The 19,915-nt window shown below is 43.0% G+C and overlaps 1 protein-coding gene across 13 annotated transcripts in view; it reads left to right on the top strand.

Moving 5' to 3' along the window:
• LOC106607646 (serine/threonine-protein kinase MRCK beta) overlaps positions 1–19,915 on the top strand; it is a 145,913-nt gene that overhangs the window by 82,085 nt on the left and 43,913 nt on the right. For all 13 annotated transcript variants that reach the window (XR_006770272.1, XR_006770273.1, XR_001329245.2 and 10 more), the window contains 8 exons: positions 4,165–4,275; positions 5,735–5,988; positions 6,447–6,552; positions 6,795–6,919; positions 7,105–7,210; positions 9,302–9,450; positions 13,016–13,110; positions 14,773–14,852. Coding sequence is in view for 10 of the 13 variants with exons in the window: in XM_045720721.1 (XP_045576677.1) it covers positions 4,165–4,275; positions 5,735–5,988; positions 6,447–6,552; positions 6,795–6,919; positions 7,105–7,210; positions 9,302–9,450; positions 13,016–13,110; positions 14,773–14,852 (1,026 nt within the window). In the remaining 3 variants the exon portion in view is untranslated. The remainder of the gene's footprint in view (positions 1–4,164; positions 4,276–5,734; positions 5,989–6,446; positions 6,553–6,794; positions 6,920–7,104; positions 7,211–9,301; positions 9,451–13,015; positions 13,111–14,772; positions 14,853–19,915) is intronic.

Genomic DNA, 19,915 nt, shown 5'->3' on the forward strand with positions numbered 1-19,915 from the left:
TGTTGGAGAAGAAAGTAAAAGTGCAATATGTGCCATGTAAAAAAGCTAACGTTTAAGTTCCTTGCTCAGAACATGAGAACATATGAAAGCTGGTGGTTCCTTTTAACATGAGTCTTCAATATTCCCAGGTAAGAAGTTTTAGGTTGTAGGAATTATAGGACTATTTCACTCTATACGATTTGTATTTCATATACCTTTGACTATTTGATGTTCTTATAGGCACTTTAGTATTGCCAGTGTAACAGTGTAGCTTCCGTCCCTCTCCTCGCTCCTACCTGGGCTCGAACCAGGAACACATCGACAACAGCCACCCTCGAAGCAGCGTTACCCATGCAGAGCAAGGGGGAAAAACTACTCCAAGTCTCAGAGCGAGTGACGTTTGAAACGCTATTAGTGCGCAACCGGCTAACTAGCTAGCCATTTCACATCGGTTACACCAGCCTAATCTTGGGAGTTGACAGGCTTGAAGTCATAAACAGCGCAATGCATTGCGAAGGGCTGCTGGCAAACCTAGGAAAGTGCTGTTTGAATGAACGCTTACGAGCCTGCTGCTGCCTACCATCGCTCAGTCAGACTGCTCTATCAAATCATAGACTTAATTATAACCTAATAACATACAGAAATACAAGCCTTAGGTCATTAATATGGTCGAATCCGGAAACTATCATCTCGAAAACAAAGCGTTTTTCCTGTCAGTTAAGTACGAAACCGTTCAGTATTTTATCTAACGGGTGGCATCCCTAAGTCTAAATATTCCTGTTACATTGCACAACCTCCAATGTTATGTCATAATTACGTAAAATTCTGGCAAATTAGTTTGCAACGAGCCAGGCGGCCCAAACTGTTGCATATACCCTGACTCTGCGTGCAATGAACGCAAAATGACACAATTTCACCTGGTTAATATTGCCTGCTAACCTGGATTTCTTTTAGCTAAATATGCAGGTTTAAAAATATATACTTCTGTGTATTGATTTTAAGAAAGGCGTTGATGTTTATGGTTAGGTACAGTCGTGCAACGATTGTGCTTTTTTCGCAAATGCGCTTTTGTTAAATCATCCCCCGTTTGGCGAAGTCGGCTATCTTTGTTAGGAAGAAAAAGTCTTCACAGTTCGCAACGAGCCAGGCGGCCCAAACTGCTGCATATACCCTGACTGTTTGCAAGAGAACTGACACATTTTCCCTAGTTAAAAGAAATTCATGTTAGCAGGCAATATTAACTAAATATGCAGGTTTATATATACTTGTGTATTGATTTTAAGAAGGGTATTGATGTTTATGGTTGGCGTAACGTGTACCTAAGCGATTTATATGCAACGCAGGACAGGCTAGAAAAACTAGTAATATCATCAACCATGTGTAGTTAACTAGTGATTATGATTCATTGATTGTTTTTTATAAGATACGTTTAATGCTAGCTAGCAACTTACCTTGGCTTCTTACTGCATTCGCGTAACAGGCAGGCTCCTCGTGGAGTGCAATGTAAAGCAGGTGGTTAGAGCGTTGGACTAGTTAACCGTAAGGTTGCAAGGTTGAATCCCCGAGCTGACAAGGTAAAAATCTGTCGTTCTGCCCCTGAACAAGGCAGTTAACCCACCGTTCCTAGGCTGTCATTGAAAATAAGAATGTGTTCTTAACCTCCCTGGGCAAGGTGGGACGCTAGTCAACAGCCAGTGGAATGGTGTGGCGTGAAATACAAATACCTCATAAATACTATAACTTCAATTTCTCAAACATATGACTATTTTTCACCATTTTAAAGACAAGACTCTCGTTAATCTAACCACATTGTCCGATTTCAAAAAGGCTTTACAGCGTAGGCAAAATATTAGATTATGTCAGGAGAGTACCCTGCCAAAAAAAATCAGACAGTCATTAACAAAGCAAGCATATATGTCACAAAAACCAAAACCACAGCTAAATGCAGCACTAACCTTTGATGATCTTCATCAGATGACACTCCTAGGACATTGAACAAAACATGCATGTATTGTATAACAATCAAGTTCATATTTATATCAAAAACCAGCTTTTTACATTAGCATGTGATGTTCAGAACTAGCATACCCACCGAACACTTCCGGTGAATTTACTAAATTACTCACGATAAACGTTGACAAAATACATAACAATTATTTTAAGAATAATAGATACAGAACTCCTTTATGCAATCGCGGTGTCAGATTTTAAAATAGCTTTTCGGGGGAAAGCACATTTTGCAATATTCTGAGTAGATAGCCCGGCCATCACGGCTAGCTAATTTGACACCCACCAAGTTTGGCCCTCACCAACTGAAATTTACTATAAGAAAAATTGGATTACCTTTGCTGTTCTTCGTCAGAATGCACTGCCAGGACTTCTACTTCAACAACAAATGTTGTTTTGGTTCCAAATAAGTTATATTGAAATGGCTCCGTTTTGTTCGTGCGTTCAGGTCACAATCCGAAGGGTGACGTGCGAGCGCATTTCGTGACAAAATATTTCTAAATATTCCATTACCGTACTTCGAAGCATGTCAAACGCTGTTTAAAATCTATTTTTATGCGATTTTTCTCGTAAAATAGCGATAATATTCCAACTGGGCGACGTTGTATTCATTCAAAGACTGAAAGAAAAACATGGAGTCGTCTCGTGGACGCGCATCTCCAGTGTCATTGTTCACTGCCTGACCACTCACAAAAACTCCTGCTGTTTTTTGCCCAGAGACTGCAGAGACATCATTCCACTTTCTGGCGCCTTAGAAAATGTCACGTTACAGCACAGATGCTGTATTTTTGATAGAGTTGCAACAGAAGAACAAATTGTCAGACAGGGCACTTATTGCATGGAATCTTCTCAGGTTTTGGCCTGCCATATGACTTCTGTTATACTCACAGACACTATTCAAACAGTTTTAGAAACTTTAGTGTTTTCTATCCAAAACTACTAATTATATGCATATTCTCGTTTTTGGGCAAGAGTAGTAACCAGTTTAAATCGGGTACGTTTTTTATCCGGCCGTGCAAATACTGCCCCCTAGCCCCAACAGGTTAACTGACTTGCCTAGTTAAATAAAGGTCTAAAAACATAAAAAAAATTGGCGTCCAAAAATACCGATTTCCAATTGTTATGAAAACTTGAAATCGGCCCTAAATTAATCGGCCATTCCGATTAATCGGTCGACCTCTAATTGGTTGTGGTTGATATGTGTATTGTTAACTGTGTGTGTGCTTATGTAAGAGTATCTATGTACAAGAATACCAGACTTTAAACCTCAACACACAACCTGTTTTAGTGCTTCGGCCTCCTCCTGCCATTCAGAAAGCACAAACCAACTTCTCTCCTCTTCAGCTGTATCTTTTATCATCAGCTTTTTATCTATTTGTTTTTTTCTCCATCTGAATGTCAGTATCCCCTTAAGGGCCTCGTCTTTCATGTGCTGTCTGCATTGGCGACAGAGGAATGCACTACTTGGGATGTCCTCTACAGCTCCCCTTAAGGGCCCTATGCAAACGGAACAACGGAGTTCCGTTTGCTTCCCTCTGTTTGCGTCTCTCTCTACACTGTTCTACGTACCAAAGTGCGGCTGAATTTTTGGAACAGAGCGTATAAGATACACCATAGCTCAGTTTGCATAGAGTTTGTAGAGCCCTTTAGGGGTTAGGAAACATAATACACACACTGCCAAAACAACCCATGGTTGCATCTCAGTAGTCCTAAAATTGCGTCCTCCACCTACACTGACATTGAAGAACTAGGCAGGTTAAAGCAAATTCCTAGTAGGCTTCCTCCATATTGCTTTGGCCTTGCCCGTGTTTTTAGATTAGTGCAGATGGAGTGGAGACTTAAGACTATTGAGATGCACCCTCAGGCCGAGATGAGTGCTAAGAGTCCACATGGGTTTTGGTGACCCCAGCTAAAGTTAATGGGGCCAGGGAGGGTTCAATGCTGGCAGGGTGATAGACCAATGTCTCATCTCCTCACCATCTCCCAATACTGTTCATTCATATGCACAGTACTGGTATGCATAATGCCAATACACACATTTACTCAATACATGCCCATGAATGTTTGGTGTGGTTCAGAATGAGAACATGGTAAATGTGTGCATAAATATTTCCTGGTAGAAGGATATAAAACTCTGGGTATGATGACGTTAACCTCTGCTTTGTCTCCATGTGTTAGTTGGAGGCCCAGTTGGAGGATGCCAAGGCGGAGGCATCTAAGCAGCATAAGCTGCGCGAGCACAGCGAGGTCTACTCCAAACAGCTGGAGATGGATCTGGAGAACCTCAAGGTCAGAGTTCACACTCTCTTTTTCACTGATGTTCCAGTGCCCTTTCTCGTTCTCTCTCCCTCTTCTACCGGTCTCCACTCTCCTCTCTCTACCCCTACTAGTACCTCTAATTCTCCCCGCCTACCTCTTTCTCCTTTCACTGATATGCTTCCCTTCCTTTTCCACCCTTTTCCCTATCCTCTTACTCTTTTCCCTATCCTCTTACTCTTTTCCCTATCCTCGTACTCTTTTCCCTATCCTCGTACTCTTTTCCCTATCCTCGTACTCTTTTCCCTATCCTCGTACTCTTTTCCCTATCCTCGTACTCTTTTCCCTATCCTCGTACTCTTTCCCCTATCCTCGTACTCTTTCCCCTATCCTCGTACTCTTTCCCCTATCCTCGTACTCTTTCCCCTATCCTCGTACTCTTTCCCCTATCCTCGTACTCTTTCCCCTATCCTCGTACTCTTTCCCCTATCCCCGTACTCTTTCCCCTATCCCCGTACTCTCCCTTTCATTCTCTCTCTTTCCCCTCCCCCACTTCCTCGCTCTCTCCGCTATCCTCGTACTCTTTCCCCTATCCCCCTGCTCTATCTTTTTCCTTCTCCCTTCACATTTCTCCCCTCTCCTCTCTTCCCCCCAGCTCGCTGAGGGGTCTTCCCTCTGGCATGGCTATATTGTGTGTGTTGTTTGTTTGTGTTTGTTGTTGTTGGCAATGGGTCTATGGGGGCCAGCTGTCTACTAACAGCTGGCCCCCATTAAGCATTATGGAGGCTTGGCTGGGTTGCATTAGAGCAAAGTTTATGGCCTGGCATTCGAAACTACTTTACTGTGTATATACTTCTCATCTAAACCAGGGCTGGCGTCCTGGAAGCAAGGCAATAATGATGAGAGCAAATATGAGAGAAGCATTTTAGACATTCTTGTCTGTCGTTTTTGTGAGGTTGCTAGCCTGTCAGTTTGTCCACCCCATTTTCAGATTTTTTCCTTTTCAACAGGGGTTCAAACTGTAGAACCCAGTTCCTACATTTTAATATAAAAATGGATTTTATCCAACAAAACAATGCTACATTTTATCTCTGGAACCCTCAGGATGACAAATCAGAGCAAGATTTCTGAATGTAAGCACATTATTTACCTTCAGAGATTAATGTATCAAACCAGTTGCTGTGATAAAGGTTTTGTTGTACACTCTCCTCAAACAATAGCATGGTAGTTTTTCACTGTAATAGCTACTGTAAATTGGACAGTGCAGTTAGATTAACAAAAATGTAAGCTTTCTGCCCGCATAAGACATGTCTATGTCCTGGAAAGTTTGCAATTACTTACAATATCATTCTAGTCACAATGGCACACGTTAGCAACAACTGTCCCGGTATAGGGACACCGATCCCGTAGATCCTCAAGAGGTTAACTTTTTCTCTCTTTCATGTTGTACATTTTTTGTTTATTTGCCATTTCTCTCACTTCCTCCCCCCAGGTGAAGCAGCTGGGCAGCGTGCGCGGCAGCGGAAGCAGCAGCCCAGGGCTGCTTCAGGAGCTGTCCAAGGTAAAGTCGGAGCTGGACAAGAAGGTGCTGTTCTACGAGGAGGAGCTGGTGCGCCGCGAGGCCTCCCACACCAGCGAGCTCAAGGGCCTCCGGAAGGAGCTCCACGACTCGGAGGGCCAGCAGCTCTCCCTTAACAAAGAGCTGCGCGTGCTCAAGGACAAGCTGGAGAAAGCCAAGAAAGAGAGGTGGGTTTAGGATAGGCTTTTCCAAGAGCAAGAGGTGGGTTCGGATAGTAGAGGTTTAGCTAGGACAGGTTTTAATAGCATAGGCTTTGTCGCGAGTGAGAGGTGGGCTAGGCTAGCACCCACTATATGGCTAAAGTAACAAAACATTAATAAATTAATTATTTATACCCATTGATTCTTGGAGAATATAATTCAACTGTCAGTTCAACTGTCGTACCCCATCAGAACCTCAAATATAAACTTGTTTTACTCCAATCTTTGTAAACAAACACTATAGCTTCAAAACAAGCCTATCATTTAGATCTCATGGATGGTTAGTACTTGCATCTATCAACCGTCTATGGATGTAAGAGTGGCTACATTTCTCCTGCCCCATCCCCAAGCTGTTTAACCAAGGGGTGACTGCTTTGTTATTTGTTTGACCTGCAGACTTGAGTACTTGATCTCATTCTGTGCAGGCAAACCGAGATGGACGAGGCAGTGGGCGCTCTGAAGGACAAGTATGAGCGTGAGCGCAGCATGCTGACCGAGGACAACAGCAAGTTGACCGCAGAGACCGACCGGGTAAGGACCACACATAGGTACAGAGGTACACGCTGTGGGAAAGACAGGTGTTGTGAATGGACACTTAACCTGACACTCTCTCTCGCTACCGCTCTTTTCTTCTCCCCCCCCCCACTCTCTACCTCTTTCCTGCTCTCTCCTTTCCTGTCACTCTTTCCCCTCTCTCCCCCCCTCTCCATCTCCCCCACTATCTCCCGGTCCCCCCCTCCATCTTCTGCTATCTCCTGCTTTCTCTCTCTCAGCTGTGTACGTTTGTGGACAAGCTGACCGCTCAGAACCGTCAGCTGGAGGACGAGCTGCAGGACCTGGCCTCTAAGAAGGAGAGCGTTGCTCACTGGGAGGCCCAGATTGCTGAGATCATCCAGTGGTGAGTGGAAAAGCAGCTATACGTGGCCGTGAACTTGTCCAATAGGATGGCAAATGTTCCTTTTCTGTTTTAAAATGTTTTGCCATGGTGTACCTTAATGAATATAAGCCTCAGTAATCCCTGTGTAAGGCCTGTATAGATTCTTCAGAAACCTTTCCTAAGCTGATGTCTGTTTGATCCCGCAGGGTGAGCGATGAGAAGGAGGCCCGCGGCTACCTGCAGGCCTTGGCCTCCAAGATCACCGAGGAGCTCGAGTCACTCCGCTGCTCCAGCCTGGGCTCCAGACCCCTGGTAAGATGGGTACCAGAGAGAAACCCACGCACACGCCCCATCCCCTCCGTGGTGTTTGTGTGTTTGTACCAAGGGATTCTATCTGTCATTGTTAAATTAGCCCCCCCTGGTCTGAGCGCAGGCGTCACTAGGGAATGCCACCATATCAGACGGTTCCTTTCCCTTGTTGCCGTGATTCTAAAGATCCCCTACTGAACACAATTCTTTTATCCTTTTATAACAACTTGTTTTACACACACTCCATTGACACTAGAGCTGGATGTTAATTGAAGCGATCCAGGTCAAATGCCTGACTGGAGGGTACAGCAGCTGTTTTTGCGCACCACAAGCTGTGTAGTGTGTAGGCTACACCCTGTCTACTCATTTTACCTTGTCATTACTGCTGTGCTGCAGTAAAAACCTACAATTTATCCAATGCCCCAGTGGTGTTTCCCACTGAAAGTTTGCCGGAATGACTCATAGGAGCGTGATGGTACGAGTACACCCCCTGGACAGAACGGTAATCTGTCGCAGGGACTTCCTTACCCACAATCTATTTCCTTAATGCTGAGTGCCAAGTAGAGACAAATCAGGTCCTATTTTTATAGTCTTTGATATCAACCTTCCAATCTCAGGGCGAACACGCTAACCACAAGGCCACACTGAGTTGGCCCCATAGTGCACAACTTTTGACCAGAGCACTATGTATGGAATACGGTGCTTATGGAGTAAGTTTGACTTACTGTAGACCCATAGTTCAGTACTTTTAACAGGAGCCCTATGGGCCTACAGTAAGTCAAACTTACTCCATAAGCACCGTATTCCATACATAGGGCTCCTGTTAAAAGTACAGAACTATGTATGGAATAGGGTGCTTATGGAGTAAGTTTGACTTACTGTGCTTAATAAGTCACATAAGTTGCATGGACTCACATGGTGTGCAATCATTTTGTTTAACATTAAAAAAATGATGACACCTCATCTTTGTACTCCACACATATAAGGTTCTGCAGTCGAGCAGTGAATTTCAAACACAGATTCAACCTCAAAGACCAGGGAGGTTTTAATATGCCTTGCAAAGGGCACCTATTCGTAGAAGGCACTGTATTTGACATGGCTTTCAGTCACAATGAACAAAATTTAAGCAATTACATTTCATATAGCACCCAAGCTACTTTCAGTAGAAAGGGCTCCACATTTGTGCTGCACAAAATGTACACACAGTTTAATATCCTGGACTGTGCTCCATATTAACGTTTGTACGTCATTGCGGTCAGTGGTTCACATACAGTATATAGCACTGTATCGATCCTGAATGTGATATTGAGATGAGCATCCATTCCAGACATATTGCCCCTATCTCTCTCTTTCTCTCTTGCTCTTTCTCTCCCTCCCCCCATATGATGCCTCATTTCCTGTCTCATTAGGCCGCGATGTCACGCGATCCGCCAGCATCCACGGAATGTCATCTCAGCTTCCTGAAAAGTCCATTTGTCATCGGCAGCTGAATGGCGCTCCCTCATTCGCTCAATAAAACACGTCCGTCGCATGTGTTTGTGAGAGAGGGTGGGGTGGAATTGATGAAATCTCATAGGATTTTTGCACCTGCTGAATTGTATTTTAGTTGGGCCGATATGGTTGTTTTCAAGGTTTATTGTTGAACAGCTGTTTTCACTGAGGCCATGTTCAGTTATCTTTTTTTCTAGAATGATGGATTCTTACGTCTTACATGAATTACATGTGGACTATTACATCACAGCTTGATTATAGACAGGAATCCAGTGATTCCTGGAAAACCAGTCACCAGACTTTCCATGGAGAGAATGTGAATACAGGAGCAGATTCAGCACATAGAGAAAGTGACCTTATTGGCCAGTTGCGGAGTCACTCATCTCTGACAGGAATCAGTTAAGTGACTTAGTTAACCCATTTTGGCCCACCAGAGAATCCAAACCACATTCCTGGTGTTGTCAGCGCCATACTCTTAACTGCACCCCATACTCAGAGCGAGTTGAGTTGACCATACCCAATAATTGGCCACTGATTAATGTAATCACATGAAACCTTGCTCCCCACCTTGAATACAATATAATAATCATGCCTCGTCCCCAGGACCCCCTGTGGAAGGTGCGTCGCAGCCAGAAGCTAGACATGTCGGCCCGTCTGGAGCTGCAGTTGGCCCTGGATGCCGAGATTCGGGCCAAGCAGCTGGTCCAGGAGGAGCTCCGCAAGTGTAAGGCTGCCAACATCTCCTTTGAAAGGTCAGCCCCGCCCAGGTGACCCCAACCGTAAAGAAGAGAATGTGCTCAACTCTAAATCCTCATATGTAATGGCATAGGTTTTGGCTTACACCATCCTCAGTGCGCGTGGTGTGTATGTGTGACACACTAGAATTGCAAGGAAGGCGCTCCCATACGATGTTGCAGCTTTGTTTTGTTACAATATTAGTTTTATTTTTTTCAGATACACAATATAAAGCATTCTATTTGGAATATGTGACCGACCGGCTCAATTCAGTCTTATGTAGCAAAATTTGAAATTGTGTTTTTTACATTGGATAAAAGTAAAGACTCAGAGCTAGAAAATGGTATATCATACACTACAGTTGAGGAACAATTGGAAAGTAATTCTGCTTTGAAAGTTGATAACCTCACTTTTGAGAAAATGGCCTTTTAACGTTTGGGTACACCTACTGGAGATCTCTTTGTCTACACCCATTGAGCATTGTTCACACCCTCTAAAGCCTTAGCCCCACCCATCCCTTTAAGGATTCACATGTGAGGCCATGTACTAAACAACCAAAGATTTCAAGGCTAAAGGCTGGTTTATACTACGGGTTTGTACATTTAATCTGGAGTGCCAGAGTGTGCTCAGAGTGCTGAATTCAGAGCATTGTCAGATTGTCCGTTCGTAAATTCAGAGCATTTCGCTCTGAGTGTTCAGTGTGCATACTGGACGTTCTGGCCGTGGAGTAGGGTTGATCCGAGCGTTCTGAACTAACAGCAGCAGTCAAGAACCCAAGCTAACTGGCTAACGTTGGCTAGCTTGCTAGCTACTTCGACACAAATGAGACAACAGGTCACTGACCATTTTACTCGCCCTAGCAAAGCTGGTTAGGCAGTGTTCATGTTATCCAGAGAGTTGGTGACTGCAACTGTGCTGCTGGCAACAATTTAATTACGCTTTTAACATTTACTGACACCGGCCATATTTAACGGGTGTTGAGCGTTCGTAAATTTGTGAACATTCTATTAAAATGGTTACTTACATAGTGGTCTTTTGTTTAGATGTGTAGCTAGTGGCGCATCGGTCTAAGGCACTGCATCTCAGGGCTAGAGGCATCACTACAGACCTTGGTTAGATTCCAGGCTGAATCATAACAGGCCGTGATTGGGAGTCCCATAGGGCGGCACACAATTGGCCCTGCGTCGTTAGGGTTTGGCCGGGGTAGGCCGTCATTGTAAATAAGAATTTGTTCTTAACTGACTTGCCTAGTTAAATAAAATAATAAATAGCGCAACAATGAACCATAATCCCAACTCAGAACGTTACTACCATGCATGAATTTGCAGGTAGCTAACCAACCAGATTCAATGTAACTAGATACATTAGGCTATAACTAGCAATGCAATTGGCTCAGAGATACGAATAATATAACTACACGCAGATCATACACGTAACGTTAGCTAGCGAGCCAGCCAGCTGATGTTAACTAGCTAAAAGTACACTTGAACTTGAAATTAAAACAACTTCCTGACAAAATTAGAAAAGTGTAATATCTGAAAATTGAGCTAGCTAGACTAACTTACTCGTATACATGTATGGACCATGGTTGCCCTTAGTTTGAAGGTATAATCCAGAGACAGGTTTTTATACAACCGCCTTCTGTGTGTTCTCTTTTCAACTCCGTCTGCATATTTGCAATCAAACGCTAGAATATTCTCCATCTCCTTAGCTATCATTCTCTAATTCCACTGATTTCAAAACTCGGTCCTCCAGAAAGTGGAGAGCAACACTTTTGCAGTTCTACTAAGTGATGTCTTTCAAAAAAGCTGTGTTAGAATGGATTACTTACACATACTGACCAGCTCATGTTATAGACAGAAGTGTGCTACATGGCAGACCAATCCAAAATAATTTCTCGGCATGTCCAGCCCAGTCATTATCTCAGCCAATCAAGACTTTTTCTGTGGCTCAACCAACTAGGCTCGTAATATAACAATTTTATTCGGATTTACAGATGGCATGCAAGTTTGTTATTAAGGCACATGAAAGTTCACATGTTCCAGAAGTAATTTCTGCCAAAAAACACATTTTGATTTAAAGAAAAGTTTATGTTCAAATGAAGTAGTGACGCGTGACATAGACCTACTTTCCTGAAACGAGTCACATATGAAGTTATTATACAGTACCAGACAAAAGTTTGGACATAGCTACTCATTCGAGTTTCTTTCTTTTTACTATTTTTTTACATTGTAGAATTATAGTGAAGACATCAAAACTATGAAATAACACATATGGAATCATGTAGTGACGAAGGGTTAAACAAAATATTTGAGATTCTTCAAAGTAGCCACCCTTTGCCTTGATGACAGCTTTGCACGCTCTTGGCATTCTCTCAACCAGCTTCACCTAGAATGCTTTTCCAACAGTCTTGAAGGAGTTCCTACATATGCTGAGCACTTGTTGGCTGCTTTTCCTTCACTCTGCGGTCCAACTCATCCCAAACCATCTCAAATTGGGTTGAGGTTGGGTGATTGTGGAGGCCAGGTCATCAGACCAAAGGACAGATTTCCACCGGTCTAATGTCCATTGCTTGTGTTTCTTGGCCCAAGCAAGTTGTCTCTTCTTATTGGTGTCCTTCAGTAGTGGTCTCATTGCAGAAATTCGACCAAGAAGGCCTGATTCACACAGTGTCTTCTGAACAGTTGATGTTGAGATGTCTGTTACTTGAACTTTGAAGCGTGTATTTGGGCTGCAGTTTCTGAGTCTTGTAACTCTAATGAACTTTTCCTCTGCTGCAGAGGTAACTGGGTCTTCCTTTCCTGTGGTGGTCCTCATGAGAGCCAGTTTCATCATAACACTTAATGGTTTTTTCGACTGCACTTGAAGAAAATTTAAATGTTCCGTATTGACTGATCTTAAAGTAATGATGGACTGTCGTTTCTCTTTGCTTATTTGAGCTGTTCTTGCAATAATATGGGCTTGGTCTTTTACCAAATAGGTCCATCTTCTGTATACCACCCCTACCTTGTCAAAAGGCAAGGGTGGCTGCTTTGAAGAAACTCAAATATAAAATATATTTTGATTTAACACTTTTGTTTACAACATGATTCCATATGTGTTATTTCATAGTTTTGAAGTCTTCACTATTCTACAATGTAGAAAATAGTAAAAATAATGAAACTCTGGAATAAGTAGTTGTATCCAAACTTTTGACTGTATTTTTATTTTTTTAAATAAGAATTTCAACCTCACTTCAACCATAACCCTGATACTAACCCCACATACATACACCACACACACACACACACACACACAAGCATCCGCAGTCACCACCCCACATTGTTTGCTCCAGGCATTTGACCTTTCAAGGGATGTGGAGACATGTATCTTCTCAAGGGTCAAACGTGAAAGAGCTAATGCAAGGTAGCTAGCTAGCTAGATGTTGATCTATGCGAAGATGTAGTTTTATTTCGATTAAGTAAGCATGACTGATCTTCTTTCACATTTGAAAGCCATGAGGAGAATGATGTGGAAACCACGTGTTTTTCTCTCTCTCTCTCACCCCATGACACACACACACACTTTCAATCTCTCACACAGCAAACTGAAGGATTCTGAGTCCAGGAGCAGGGAGATGGCGGAGCAGCTGAAGAGCATGAAGAAGGACTTGGAGAGCTGCTCCCGCTCGGTCAAAGGTTGGCCAACCATGCTCTGACCCGAACCTAACCTCTGGCCAACCATGCTCTAACCCTGAACCTAACCTCTGGCCAACCATGCGTTACCCCTAAACTGTCCCTGTCATATGTCAACCTTTCACAAATACATTGCCATCAAAAAGTATACATACCCTTCGACTTTTTCCTCATTTTGTTGTTTTACAGCCTGATTTCAAAATGTATTAAATAGATGTTGTTCTATCCCTCTACAAACAATACCCCATAATGATAAAGTGAAAACCCGTTTTAATAAATGTTTGCAAATTTATTGAAAACAAATACAAATATCTAATTTACATAAGTATTCACACCCCTGAGTCAATACTTTGTTGAAGTACCTTTGGCAGCAATTACAGCTGTGAGTCTTTCTGGGTATGTCTCTCAGAGCTTTCCACACCTGGATTGTGCAACATTTAACCATTATACTTTTCAAAATTATTCAAGCTCTGTCACATTGGTTGTTGATCATTGCGCCGCAAACATTTTCAGGTCTTACCGTAGATTTAAGTCAAAACTGTAACTTAGCCACTCAGGAACATTCACTGTCTTCTTGGTAAGGAACTCCAGTGCAGATTTGGCCTTCTGTTTTATGTTATTGTCCTGATGAAAGGTGAATTAATCTCCCAGTGTCAGGTGGAAAGCAGACTGAACCAGGTTTTCCTTTAGGATTTTGCCCCCTGCTTAACTCCATTTATTTTTTTTATCCTGAAAAACTCCCCAGTCCTTAACGATTACAAGCATACCCATAACATGATGCAGCCACCACAATGCTTGAAAATATGGAGATGGTACTCAGTAATGTGTTGTATTGGATTTGCTATACACATTTGTTATTCAGGACAAAAAGTGAATTCCTTTGCCACATTTTTTGCAGTATTACTTTAGTGCCTTGTTGCGAACTGGAACGCATGCTTTGGATAAATGTATTATCTACATTCTTCCTTTTCACTCTGTCAATTAGGTTAGTATTGTGGAGTAACTACAATGTTGATCCATCCTCAGTTTTTTCCTATCACAGCCATTAAACTCTGGAACTGTTTTAAGCAAATGTTTACTCCTGAACTTATTTAGGCCGTGCCATAATTAACAAATGGGTTAAATACTTATTGACTCAAGACATTTCAGCTTTTAATTTTTTATTATATAGTAATAGTAGTATAATAGTAGATTAACATAATTCCACTGATATTATGGGGTATTGTGTGTAGGCCAGTGAAAAAAGAAAAATCTCAATTTAATCGTTTTTTTTTATTCAGGCTGTAACACAACAAATTGTGGAAAAAGTCAAGGGGTGTGAATACATTCTGAAGGCGCTCTAGGTTGTTAGATTCTCTTCATCCGGACTAATATAACCAGTATTTGGTATACTATGCTTCATACAAATGTTGTATGATTGTAGTTGGTCGTACAGGTTTAGAATAAGGTTTGTTTGGTTTTATTTGATCATTGGAGATGCACATACATCCATAACTTCTAAGGATTACCTCTCAGATATAAACAGAACATTACATTTCATTCTCTAGTAATGTCAGTTACATGTTTCCCTTCAACTGTACAAATATGAACAGTATTCCTCTCTAGAATCATTTTAAATACAGGCTATGAACATAATAGCTGACTGTCCTTCTCTTCTAAACACAGGGATGAAGCTGCCTGATTTCCAGGACTCAATTTTCGAGTACTTCAAAACCTCTCCCCTGGCCCATGACCTGACGTTCAGAGTGAGTGTCTCTCTGCACGTCTCTCTCTCTCCTCCGTCACATGTCAGAAACAAACCTTAATAGCCACTGTCTTGCCGCCTCTGTGTGTATTGGTGGTGACAGGCCAGTGGGAGTTGATAAAGATATTTCAAAGGGTGGGAGACTTGGCACACCAACATAAACAGACACACACACAAACTAAAATCCTTAGATGCAATGATTGAGACGCACATCCACACAGTTCAAAATGTGAGAGTGCCAAGCTCCGGAGTTCATATCACCAAGCCCTCTGATGTGCTCAATCACCTCATCACCTCAAAGGACTTCAATAGCGCGGAGGGGGGAAGCGAGCGGTATCATACTTCCTGACCCTCTCCCCACAGAATAAATCGGTGTTATGTTACCCATCAGCATATGGTAACCAGATGCAGCCACCACGGTTTGGACAGGATCTGCAGCGAATGGGACAAAGTTATGAAAGGGAGAAACTGCACCGGAGAGAGTAGAGGTACAAGAAAGCTGGCCGTGACCTGAACTTAATGAGAGAGAAGCTAGTTTGGTCTAACTGTTTCCCCTCATTTTCATCACAAGTGCGTGTGGCTTTGCGGTGGAAAGATCTTACTGCTCAATGCAAACGTGAGCAAGGTTTTTTTTTCACTGCCTGGCTGCCTCAAGTTTGTAAAAAAAATGGATTAGTCAGCATCGAAATCACAACAGGGCAGCTTAAAGGCCCCAGAAAACCTGATTAAGTGTTTGTTCAGAGGAAACGTATTATTGTAAAGGGGCCATTTTGTCTCTGTTCCTTCAAGTCTTAGGTCCATAAATTGAAACAGGATAAACCATCGGAAGCGATGGTCTAATTATGTTCTTGCCGTAAACCCTGGTAAATTACCTTGTCAACTCTTGACCCCCTTGTTATTTTCTTTGCAAAATAAACCCCCGAAAAACCTGTGCTTTTTAATTTTTTTGGTCCCTCTCGTGTGTCACCCTTCCAAAAAAGGACTCGGTCTCTTCCTCGTCCGCATATGAAGTAAGTTTGCTGCTCAAAGCTCTTTACCCCTTTTTCTCACAGTTGACCCCTAACCCGAGGGGTTGTGCTGCCAGTGTACAAAAAGGTCAGGAGGAAAGCATTGAGCTTCCTCCTGGTGTGTTGCCCTATTTTTTAGCAATTAGCCATTATCCAGTAGCATGCTAATATGCTCCTTTTAATGTCTTGTCTCATATAGTAGTGTGCATACTCTTATAGTTTGAACTTTTCCTAGTACTTCTATTGTTAATATTGTGAACACGTTCGCTGCTACACTTTTAGTGGAATAAAATGACTTGTGATTAGCACAGTTTTTGGCTAATGCTAATTTAGCTAGAAGGATGTTATGCTAAAATAGACCTTTTCATAGCTGGTGGCACTCTCCTCCCCTAGTAAACCTCCCCCTAAACCTGCATAGCATGTGTTGGGCACTAAAAGGTTACTGAGCTGCTCCTCTAGAACGTGCTTCCGCATTAGAATCCCCACCTTAGCATTAACCGGCCCTCTAACAGCTAATACCGCTAACGTCAGTCATAACTCCTCAGTAGTATAGCCAGTCACCTCACAAAACCCTGTTAAGTATTAGCATACTTGTTATCTTCCTGCACAACTAACAATGAATCAAAAGGAATAAAACCTTGAATGAGTGGGACAATATATAACCTGCCCTTCATTTTACTTTCATTAAAAAGTGATTAGCATCGGATACCTCCATGATTTCTCCTAATCTTGCCAATCTTTTTTCAAAAGTAAAAACCTTATCTGTGACATTGTTAGGCTATACACGTGTTCAATGTAGACTACATAACGTTTCAGTTGATACGCTCTGTGGTTAAATTGACCATGGTTATAATGCAATTATTGTGTATAGTCAGGTCAATATAATAGTCCCTTTAAAGTGTTTAGATGCTTTGCAAAAATAACAATTTCCCTAATAATCATGTTTACATGGACATGTCTGAAATCAGGCAACCTGATGGGACTTTTGATAAATGCAGAAAATCGGCAATCAAAATGAACATTCTACCACAGTGACCACGTTATTTTTGCAAAGACTATTTGAGTTTGGACATATAAAGTTTGTTTTAAAACTATTTATAAGATGCATTCTTTCAGTTTTTCCAAACTCAATTCACTCGCTCATAAGGAGGCTTGTGCTATCCAGTGCTGGCACATCCGTAGATCAAATACACAACTGGAACACAGATGAAGCTATTTACATGTCCTAATAGAAAACCAGGTGTTTTAAACGGCCTATGCTTACTTCGATTATGACCTTACACCAATTAAGATAAGCAGAGTAAGGCGTACGTGGCCTTCTGCCATAAGTAGTTTAATATTGAATTGTGTGTTCATGTAAACGTACTCATTTGTTAGACTCTGAAGTGGGCCGTATACTGAAGGTTTCTCACAGATTAGTAGATCATCGACATCAAAATAGTGTATGATGACATGATTTGTGTATAATACAGTATACTGTTAAGTTTTACACAATACAGTGCCTTCAAATTATTCACACCCCTTTACTTATTCCACATTTTGTTGTGTTATAGCCCAAATTAAAAATGGATTGTCACTGGCCTACACACAATACACCATAATTTCAAAGTGGAATGATTTTTTTTGACATTTTTACCAATTAATAAGAAATGGAAAGCTCAAATGTCTTAAGTCAAGTTGAAAATAAGTTCAGTAGTAAAATGTTTAAGTCACATGAGTTGCATGAACTCACTCTGTGTGCAATAATAGTGTTTAACATGATTTTTGAATAACTACCTCATCTCTGTACCCCACTAAATACAATTATATGTAAGGTCCCTCAGTTGAGCAGTGAATTTTAAACACAGATTCAACCACGAAGACCAGGGAGGTTTTCCAAAGCCTCGCAAAGGAGGGCACCTATTGGTAGATGGGTAAAAATTTTAAAAAAGCAGACATTGAATAACCCTTTGAGCATGGTGAAGTTATTAATTACACTTTATATGGCGTTTCAATACACCCAGTCACAACAAAGATAGACGTCCTTCCTAACTCAGTTGCCAGAGAGGAAGGAAAGCACTCAGGGATTTCAATCGAAGGTCAATTGGGACTTTTAATAGCTGTGATAGGAGAAAACTGAGGATAGATCCACAAAAGCATTGTAGTTACTCCACAATACCAACATAAATGACAGAGGGAAAAGAAGGAAGCCTGTAAAGAATACAAATATTCCAAAACATGCATCCTGTTTGCAATAAAGATGTTTTCAAGGGCTCTCGAGTGGCGCAGCGGTCTAAGGCACTGCTTCTCAGTGCTAGAGGCATCACTAATTTATTACATTTACATTTAAGTCATTTAGCAGACGCTCCTATCCAGAGCGACTTACAAATTGGTGCATTCACCTTATGATATCCAGTGGAACAACCACTTTACAATAGTGCATCTAAATCTTTTAAGGGGGGGGTTAGAAGGATTACTTTATCCTATCCTAGGTATTCCTTAAAGAGGTGGGGTTTCAGGTGTCTCCAGAAGGTGGTGATTGACTCCGCTGTCCTGGCGTCGTGAGGGAGCTTGTTCCACCATTGGGGTGCCAGAGCAGCGAACAGTTTTGACTGGGCTGAGCGGGAACTGTGCTTCCTCAGAGGTAGGGGGGCCAGCAGGCCAGAGGTGGATGAACGCAGTGCCCTTATTTGGGTGTAGGGCCTGATCGGAGCCTGAAGGTATGGAGGTGCCGTTCCCTTCACAGCTCCGTAGGCAATCACCATGGTCTTGTAGCGGATGCGAGCTTCAACTGGAAGCCAGTGGAGAGAGCGGAGGAGCGGGGTAACGTGAGAGGACTTGGGAAGGTTGAACACCAGACGGGCTGCGGCGTTCTGGATGAGTTGTAGGGGTTTAATGGCACAGGCAGAGAGCCCAGCCAACAGCGAGTTGCAGTAATCCAGACGGGAGATGACAAGTGCCTGGATTAGGACCTGCGCCGCTTCCTGTGTGAGGCAGGGTCGTACTCTGCGAATGTTGTAGAGCATGAACCTACAGGATCGGGTCACCGCCTTGATGTTAGTGGAGAACGACAGGGTGTTGTCCAGGATCACGCCAAGGTTCTTAGCACTCTGGGAGGAGGACACAAGGGAGTTGTCAACCGTGATGGCGAGATCATGGAACGGGCAGTCCTTCCCGGGAGGAAGAGCAGCTCCGTCTTGCCGAGGTTCAGCTTGAGGTGGTGATCCGTCATCCACACTGATATGTCTGACAGACATGCAGAGATGCGATTCGCCGCCTGGTTATCAGAAGGGGGAAAGTAGAAGATTAATTGTGTGTCGTCTGCATAGCAATGATAGGAGAGACCATGTGAGGATATGACAGAGCCAAGTGACTTGGTGTATAGCGAGAATAGGAGAGGGCCTAGAACAGAGCCCTGGGGGACACCAGTGGTGAGAGCGCGTGGTGCGGAGACAGATTCTCGCCACGCCACCTGGTAGGAGCGACCTGTCAGGTAGGACGCAATCCAAGCGTGGGCCGCGCCGGAGATGCCCAACTTGGAGAGGAGGATCTGATGGTTCACAGTATCAAAGGCAGCAGATAGGTCTAGAAGGATGAGAGCAGAGGAGAGAGAGTTAGCTTTAGCAGTGCGGAGAGCCTCCGTGACACAGAGAAGAGCAGTCTCAGTTGAATGCCCAGTCTTGAAACCTGACTGATTAGGATCAAGAAGGTCATTCTGAGAGAGATAGCAGGAGAGCTGGCCAAGGACGGCACGTTCAAGAGTTTTGGAGAGAAAAGAAAGAAGGGATACTGGTCTGTAGTTGTTGACATCGGCGGGATCGAGTGTAGGTTTTTTCAGAAGGGGTGCAACTCTCGCTCTCTTGAAGACGGAAGGGACGTAGCCAGCGGTTAAGGATGAGTTGATGAGCGAGGTGAGGTAGGAGAGAAGGTCTCCGGAAATGGTCTGGAGAAGAGAGGAGGGGATAGGGTCAAGTGGGCAGGTTGTTGGGCGGCCGGCCGTCACAAGACGCAAGATTTCATCTGGAGAGAGAGGGGAGAAAGAGGTCAAAGCACAGGGTAGGGTTGTGTGAGCAGGACC

Source organism: Salmo salar, chromosome ssa06 (assembly GCF_905237065.1).
Source record: "Salmo salar chromosome ssa06, Ssal_v3.1, whole genome shotgun sequence".
Classification (NCBI taxonomy): Eukaryota; Metazoa; Chordata; class Actinopteri; order Salmoniformes; family Salmonidae; genus Salmo; species Salmo salar.